This window comes from Hydra vulgaris, chromosome 05 (genome assembly GCF_038396675.1).
Source record: "Hydra vulgaris chromosome 05, alternate assembly HydraT2T_AEP".
NCBI classification, from domain to species: Eukaryota; Metazoa; Cnidaria; class Hydrozoa; order Anthoathecata; family Hydridae; genus Hydra; species Hydra vulgaris.
This window is the reverse complement of record NC_088924.1, coordinates 43,072,501-43,082,500: the sequence shown is the minus strand read 5'-3', so window position 1 is coordinate 43,082,500 and position 10,000 is coordinate 43,072,501. Positions and strand designations below refer to the sequence as shown.

The window sequence follows — 10,000 nt, the reverse complement described above, 5'->3', positions numbered from 1 at the left end:
CTCATCACTATTTATAATTCCTTTATGTATGTCTATTTGACTTGTAATAATTTCTAATGATGTTTAACTGTTTCGTGACAAGATTAGATATATGTCGATTTCAATAATGCTGGTATAGTTGCCAATATATTATCATCCTTGTAAAGAGATATGACGTTTTGAAATTGATTCTTCCGTACAAAAAAATCATTTTCTCCATAAACCGAATGTTTTTGTGTTTATTTTCCTGGCTGAAAAATATTAAGTAGGAGTTTTTACAAATAGTTTTACTTATATAATATTTGAGTTTTAATACCCAGTGTATGCATAGAAATGTTATATCATGAAAATTACAAAAGTCTCAGTATATTTAATATTTGATTTAAGTCCCTTGCAATTAAATGCATGCAAGTCGAAAGTTTTTGAAAGTTTTTTTTTATATTTGATGCAGTCTTTGAAGTCATTTTAATTATTAAAATATTTTGTGATTCACATTAGATTTTAAATATTTGTTAACGTTTAAATATAAATTTGCGTCTTTTCCGAAACGATTCAACTTTTATATTATTATCCAATGTCATAAAGTTGAACATTTTATCTTTTTCTGAATTATTTATATAGACTCTGAAAAGACTGAACTCGCCCTTTGCTTTCCCCTGCCGTTTATTTACATGTTGTAATAAATAGTTTTGAAATTTTTTTTTTATGGTGAAGTACATAGTAACAAAAAAATCTATTATATTCATTTTCTCAAATATAGCTTCCACATACAGTTTAAGGTCGTGTTTGATGACCTACGGATAATTCATTTACCGGCAATAGTATGATTCCCCGGACTTTTTGTTCCAATTTTAGGCTCTGATATTTATTGATTTGACATTACTTAGTTTTATATGCAATAGCTAAAAGTATTTACTTAAGCAATCTTTTAAACATAAAAAAATATATAAAAGGCTTTATTTAAGTTTATTTTTATTTCAAGTGAAATAAAATTTGATGATGATTTTAAAGTTTTTTTTTAAACGCGTTTCTAATGTCTTGAAGATGTGTGTTTTAATGCCTAAAACAAGTTTTGCTTTTACTGGACAACCAGGATTTATATTTTGATTCTAATCTGGAATTCCATATCTACTAAAAAGTAGCATTTTTTAATAATTTATAATTATTTTCGCCTTCTTTCACAAATAGGGGGAACATCTACTAAAAGTACTTTAGGAAATCTTTTAAACAACTTGGTTCTAATTTTGTTTTGTAATATATAAGTATTGATGGAAAAGACAAAATTAAAAAGCTTCTATTCAACGACGCTACTTGGTAAAAAAGTTTTGTTTAACTAAAATCAAAATCAAAGTTAGGTTATAATTCTATTGTTTAAGGTCCTAAATAAATAAATGTAATAAGGCTTAAATATCATTTAAAAAATGGATTTATACAGTTATTTAATAAATGATTTATAAAAATTGAATGAACCTTTTTATTGAGTAAATGCAAATTAGTTTTTGAAAGGTATAATAGAAATCTGTGATACAATGAATAGGCCTTTCAAAGAGTCCAGCTATATCTGACAAAATTATTTAAATATTTAAAAAGATTAGCAGAATACAAAAAAAGTGAAGCAATCTATTGGTGCTCTATCCGAGGCTCCTCTTGTACCAATCTTGATTTTTTGCATTTATTTTTTGCATCCACTTGCTAAATTATACGGACCTTTAATTCAATACTCAGTTTTATTGTTAATATTGATTCAATTGTTTTTAGAATGTGTAATGGAACGTGGTTGTCCGTCCAGAGTATCGGAAATGCATTTATTGGTTCCTATCTTAGAATGGCTCCCTTCCGTATAGGTGGAACTGGAAAAAGTCATTTAAATGCTTATTTTTAAAAATCTCAAGATGGAGAAACTGGATTCATCAAATAAAGCAAAGATGACGAGGACCACCATAAAGACGATATTGAACTTGATGGCATTAATGATTAAGAAAGTGCCATGAGTTTTTATGCATTTTTGTCAAACTTAAAAATAAAAAAACAAAAAACTTTCGACGTATAATTTCTTAACAAGTATTTAGACAGCGCACAATTTTTCTTAACGTCAAAGTTAAGATTAATTTAACGTTGTCTTTATATTTAGGCAACAATTGTTTTAGATTACTTTTTAGTACTTGGTACGATTGTTATAACACTCATACTAAATAATCAAAAGTGATTTAAAACAACCTTTTTATTCATAATTATATAATAATAAAAATTTGTACATATAATAATAAAAATTTGTACGGCGTTTGAAAATTTACATTTAGATAAAGTTTAAAATGCATTTAATACTAACCTTTTAGGTAAGGTTTAAACTGAATATTCGAATAAATTATATTTTAAATCAAAACGAAATTAAATTTAAACATATAGAGCGAACGTTAAATAAATGTTGATTAAATGTTAGTATGTCCGCAGGACCGATTGAAGTCAGTAGACGGTTCTTTTGTTATATTAAACGGCTAAACCGGGAAATTGTTTTAAATGGTAAGATTCATTTCAATATGATGTAATATTTATATATATATATATATATATATATATATATATATATATATATATATATATATATATATATATATATATATTTATATATATATATATATATATATTTATATATATATATATATATATATATATATATATATATATATATATATATATATATATATACATATATATATATATAAACATACCTAAATTTATATATATATACATTTATAAATATATATATATATATATATATATATATATATATATAAACATATATATATATATATATATATATATATATATATATATATATATATATATATATATATATATATATATATATACATAAAAATTTTTGAGAACTCCATCAGATATACTCTAAAGACAGTTAAAACAACAGGTGGTATGCAACGTCATGCAAAGTCGGAAAGGTGAAAAATAAGTATTTAACGCGAAATTAGTCTTATATTTTGTCAACTAAAAGACAATTCAATTTTAAGTTATTGTGAACTCACCGACGCGTTTAACGAAAACCATCAAAAACGTATTTCGTCAAATACTGTTAAAAGCATTTTTCTAAGGGAAGAAAATGGTGTCTATGCAGCTGTTAGAAAACCTATATTGACAGCCAGAGATCGGCTCGCAGGTTTTAGGAGGAGTATAGAGAGCATTAGGTTGTCTTTGGAGAAGTGGAAGCAAGTAATTTTTGCTCATGAAAGTTACTTTGAACTAATAGAAAAATAGAAAAAGCAAAGTTTTTGTTAAAAGATTTGAATTCATTCAAATCTAATCAGGGTTGGATGGACGAAGAATTATTCAAGATGCAAATACGATCCATAAATAGCCAAAAGCAAGAATTGGATTTGGAAAAGAGTTCTAAACGAAATCTGCAACAGTCTTTTAAAACTGATGCAAAAAAGATGTGCTGCTTGCAAAAAAGCACGAGGGAAATATTATAAACACTAGCTCAGATGTTATTATTGTTGCTTAAATTTGTTATATATTTCAGTTTTTTATTGATATTTTATTGTTATTGATGTTCGATAACGTTTTTAAATACATTTTTATATTTAATATGCCATCAAATATACAAGATTTGTTTAAAAAAGATTTTCTGGCAAATTAAATAAAGCTAGTTCATTATCTTCTTTAGTATTTATTTTATGGTAGTTTAATAATGCTCAAAGCAACAATATTTTACTGCGCTAAATTTTAAATGCATGTTATAAACATGTTACAGCTAAAAATCTGAACAAACATTGTAGCTTTAATTTATATGTCAAACAATGTCTTTTAATTTCGTAATCTTACTTATTATGCTGCAAATTTATTATAAGTTTTTTTTTTCAGAACCAAATTAAACGTGCCTAAAAATTCAAATAATCAAAAGGCACTCCGTACGCATTTTTTAATATGCATCCAAAAGAGAAAAAAAAAGTTTGTTGTTAATAATTTTTGCATGGAAAATGTTCCAAAATCAATCATACGCAATATATTGTAGAAAAAGCAAATCCATATAGAACCAGAATAAAAAAGTTGGAAGTGGTCGGACTGCAAAAATAATCCGTCAGAAACAGAAGAAACGTTCCGAAAAATTAAATGATAAGAAAGACGATGTCTAAAACGTAACACAGCCAAAAGTATATATTCAAAATTATCAACAAAAAGACGACCATTCAATATCGTAAAAAAACTAAAGTGCCAAAAAGAACTTTGCTCAGAAAGCTGCTGTGCATATTAAGTGCCATGAATTTGAGGCACTTATCCGTAAAATATTTGTAATATTTGACGATGAATCGAACTTTCCTTTGTGCTACACAAAGCTTTTTGACAAAGTAGGATATTATACTTCTGATCCCAACACAACTCATGATGAGGTCAAGCTCAAAAATAGAAATAAATATGAGCTAAATTTATTAGTTCGGATAGCCTTGTCAGAAAAAAGAGTCTTAAAGCATTACATAGTTTCTTCGGTTCAAGCATTCAGCAAGCATGTGTACATTTCCAAATACCTGGTTAGATTAAAGAAGTTCGCCAACAAGGTTCATAAAAACAACAAAATTTTTTTCTGGCTGATCTGGCCTCCGCACTATTTAAACAATGTACAAGATTACCTAAAGAGCAAAAATATAGAATATGAGCTAAGAGACATGAGCCCTGTAAATGTGCTCGAAATACGTTCGAATGAGGTTTTTTGAACTGAAAATAAAAGATTGAGGTATTCAAAACAGTGGCGGGTCCAGGATTTTTTGGTGTTTGAGAGAATTCAGACATGGAACAAACTCGAAACATTTGTATGTTTATGCTTTTGTCAAATAATGAGCCTTTGCAAACAATTGTGATGATTCGAAGCAGGGATCAAAAAAGCCCTTCAACTTCATCCTCATGAAGTTAAAGGGGCAACAAGCTGATAAAATATTTTTTATCCTATTTTCATCTGATTTATATTCATTGATAAGTTTTAAGCTTGATAGTATAACCTCATAAGTTTTGAACGCTAAGAGATAATACTTTAAAACTTAAAATTTATCAATTTAAGTCTAGTTGAGAGAAGTACAAAAATTATTTTATCAATTTGTTATACCTCACGTTTAGGGTGGGAGGGGAGATGAAGTCAAAGAACTTTTTTTTTTCCATCCTCCAATCAATGCAGTTTTCTGCAAAGCCTCATTATTTGACATAAGTATAAACATACAAATGTTTTGAGTTTGTTCCATGTCTGCAAATTAACTAAAACACTAAAAAACACTGGATCCGTCACCGATACAGACAAATTAGCAAGTTAAAAATCTCAGCCATTTAAAAAATTGAACAGAGAGTCTTACATAAAAAAAATGATCAAAATCGCATACATAGGCTTGGAGCGAGTACCTTTGTAACAGTTGACCGTATTCGGTGAAATGGTCTGATAAACAAATATTTTTAATTTATTTTGTGAAATACAAATAGTTTGTTATTTTGCTTTTGAAATTTAAAAAATTGATAACTCCGTTAAAAAAATATTCCTTTACAAATTTTGTCCGCAATTTTAGTTGTAACTTATTACAACTAAAATATATATGCATATATATATATATATATATATATATATATATATATATATATATATATATATATATATATATATATATATATATATTTATACATATATATTTTATAAAAATATAGATAAATATAGAGTATAAAAAAGACTATCAAATACATTTTTTCAAAAGCAAAAGATGGAAGTTACGCGTATGAAATAGATGCATAAGTATGAAAAAACTTGAGACGATTTTTTTTAAAGCATCGACTTTGTAACGCTGTCTTATTTATAATATTATTCTTAAAAGTCAAAGTATATATAATCTTTAACATAAAGATAACTTGCTTGCCAGAATATAATAATAATTTGCTTCTTCTGGGTTAAAAAGTTTTGTAAAAATAATTTTTTTTCGTGTTTGTAAAATTGAGTTATGGTTTGAATTATTTATAGTAGAATATCCTACAAGTTGTTTTTTCAACATAGCTTTGTGATAAAAAGTTTATGCAAACATATGCAGTTGGTACGCGACGTCAATCTAACGTCGAATTTATGATAGATTGTGTAGGACAACATCGACCAACTAAATCTAACCTTATAATAACGTTGATTACATTAGAGTTTTTATTTCAAAATTAAAACGTTGTTTTAACGTTGGGTACAATAAGGTTATTTTCATTATCATAGTAACAATGTTGTAATAATGTTGGCTGCACTTACGTAATTTTTTAAAGGAGTTACAACGTTATAACAACTTTAATTACATTTTTTTAACTAATATACATACTTTTTTGACATAGAAGTTGTCTATAATTTAGCACGATAAATATTTATGTGATTAAAAAACGTATATGCAATTCTTGTTTTATAATTATATTTTTTAAATATATAATTTTGAAAAATAATCATACTTTTAAATTATATTGAATGAATATAACTTTCCACCATAACAAGGTAAATTTTATTATATTGCAATTGTTTTCATAAAATGCTATTATATATTAGAAAATATTTCCTAAATCAGTTTAATTGTCGTCATTATAATTTATATTTTAAACTATACTTAATCAGTATAAATTATTTTCCATCTAAAATCGAACTTTGTATTAATATTGGTTACACTTAGGTACTTTTTTATCGGAGTAAGAACGTTGTAAAAGTTATACTATCGTTATTTTCATGAAAATTTCTATATTTTGGTAAATATTTTAGTGAATAAAATATAAGCATACATTTCTTCTTGAGCTATCAATTTTTTTAAATAAGTAAATATCGAAAAATAAATAATAAATTATCATTAACGGTTTTGACTTATAAAACTATTAAACTTTAATATAATTAAACTTTTTTTATATAATAAAACTTCGGATAACATAACGTTGGAAAATCAAACGTTACCCAACCTTTCTGTTTCTAATGTAAATTTTACATTAATACAATCTAAATAACAGCGTTATTTATAGTTATTCAAATGCTGGCGTGACCCTTTAGTACACGTTTACTTAAAAAACTTTTGTTACAACTCTTGTCAAATCTAAGATCACAAACCATGAGCGCAGTTTCATTATTAAATCCATATATTCAAATTTGAACTTGTTAAACAAAACGTATAACTTGTGCCATTAAACATAAGTATAAACAAAATTTTAACAAATTTATAAACAAGTTTAAAAATTTGTTGAACAAGTTTTGAATTTGAATTAAAATAGTTTTCAAAATTGTGACTTAAAATTAAAAAAATTTTTTGTTGAGTTTTTAAACTTTTGTATACTTTTAATCAATCAGTCAATATATATATATATATATATATATATATATATATATATATATATATATATATATATATATATATATATATATATATATATATATATATATATATATATATATATATATATATATATATATATATATATACATATATATATATATATATATATATATATATATATATATATATATATATATATATATATATATATATATATATATATATATATATACATATTTCAGAAATATTTGATTACATTACAAGGTTGTTTACAAATAGTAAGATTACTACACCTTATAATAATATAACAATGATATCAAATAATAATAACAATATTACTAATAACATGTTATTTTAACCATAGTAATAATAGTAATAACAATGGCAATAATAACAATAATAAAAATAATAATAGTAATAAGGTAATTATATAACTTAATTAAATCGGTTTTACTTTCTTTACAACAATCGTTTATTCATACAAAGTTACAGTTACAAAACAGTAATAAACTTACAAAAGGTAACAATTAATAATGGCGTAAAAACGACTATTGCTAAAAATGTTATAACGAATTAGTGTAGATATTAATCATGTTTCTTCACGTCAACCATAGTGTCTTTAATATAATTACCAAAATATCTTGCAAATGTTATGACCAAATAAATACATTATGAACAGAAAAAAACCGAGAAAATCAAAACAATGCAAAATTTACGTTATGTACTTTTGGCGAAAAAACAAAAAAAAGAAAAATAAAATAAGATTATGAGTAAAAAAAACAATAAATAAACAAAAAATTATAATACTCGGTAGAATAAAACAAATATAATAAATTGCTAAAATGAGAATAAAATCAAATAATAAATAACTGTATACACTATTTATATATCACTATTTAAAAGTAAATAACAATTAAAAAATAAAACAATAAATGACTAATAAGTAATTGGTAAAACTTTATAAGCTAAACATTTAAAGAAAAAAAAAATGATTACTACCAGATCACTTAACAAACTATAATTCGAAAATAAATAATTTTACGAGATATATGAAAAAAAACTAAGAAAATATATGAAAAAAAAATAAAGAAATATTTAAAAAATAAAAAACCCTTTGTTTGCTTCATTAATCATTGTTTTTTTCCGATGTTTAAATATTTATTTTATTTTCTTATTTTTAACCTTTTAATTTTCATCTTTTTAACCTGTATATGTTTATATTCTTTATATAAATTTAACCTCTATATACTTTATATTCTTGTATTTTTGCAACTTGAAAATTTTATATCAACAAACTTATATTATAAAAAAAAATAATTAAAAAAAAATATTAAACTAAACAAATATTTACCCCGGTCCATTTGCATTGAAACTGAAAACATAATTGCTATTTTTCATATTTGCAACAACATTGAAGAGTTTGATGAATACAATAAGCTTTTCTCTACCAACAACGACGCGTGTGTAAGACATTGCAAATTGAGTAGTTACATTAATATAACCAACCTTAATAAGTATATATATATATATATATATATATATATATATATATATATATATATATATATATATATATATATATATATATATATATATATATATATATATATATATATATATGTGTGTATATACGAATAAATATATATATGCATATATATAAATAAATATATACTTATATATATGTATATATATATATATATATCTATATATATATATATATATATATATATATATATATATATATATATATATATTATATACATATATATATATATATATGTATATATATATATAGATAAATATATAAATAAATATATATATATATATATTTATATATATATATACATATATATATATATATATATATATATATATATATATATATATATATATATATATATATATATATATATAAACAAATCAAATATATTTAAAAAAACGTTTATCTAAAGCTTTTAAAAATTTTGATCGGTCATATATGTTCAATAAAATATAAAAAAGCTTTTACTTAAGTTATTGTATAACTTTTATTAAACTTTGTTTCATTTGAAATCCAGGTCGACCTAATTTTGGGAGCTTTTTTTTATAATATTATCAACCCGTTAAGTGGTGGAAGTCTTGAAGAACTCCTTGATTTTTTTATTTAAAGGTTTTTAAATCCATTTTTTTTTTGTTTTTCTATTTCAATAGTCATGTTATGGAAAATGCTAAGTCATTTAAAAAACTGTTACTTTTATTGCAAACCAAATAATAACTTAAATAAGTTCTGCGATTATTTAGGTTTTTATGTGTGTTGTTTATTGTATTTCACAGTTACGGGTGATGACTAAAAGTACAATTTTGAACCTACGTTTATTTGGTTATATCAAATCGTTAAATTAAATGCTTATATAAGGGAAAACGTTCTTTTGCATACTCCTTTGGTTAGAATACTTGAAGTAGAGGAACTTTTATGCTGATGAACATCAATGATCATGTATTTTTACTGACAATAGGCTCGGTAAATCTGTGCAGATGATGTTGATGATTAAAAAAACTTTTTTCACAATCTGCATTGCTCAAAGGTATGATTATTGATAAAGAATTCAGATCTTTAAACATTAGCAATTTAAATTGTCCTAATCTTTAGAAAAAGTAAATAAAAGAAGCCGATACATGTTTTTGACAATAAAATATAAAAAACATGTACTTAAACTCTAGAA

General features: G+C 23.6%; 1 protein-coding gene across 2 annotated transcripts in view; it reads right to left on the bottom strand.

The window, feature by feature from the left end:
• The window catches only part of LOC136080067 (uncharacterized), a 118,152-nt gene that overhangs the window by 65,923 nt on the left and 42,229 nt on the right, over positions 1 to 10,000 (bottom strand). For both annotated transcript variants that reach the window (XM_065796681.1, XM_065796682.1), the window contains exon 4: positions 8,650 to 8,804. In XM_065796681.1, coding sequence (XP_065652753.1) covers positions 8,650 to 8,804 — 155 coding nt within the window. The remainder of the gene's footprint in view (positions 1 to 8,649; positions 8,805 to 10,000) is intronic.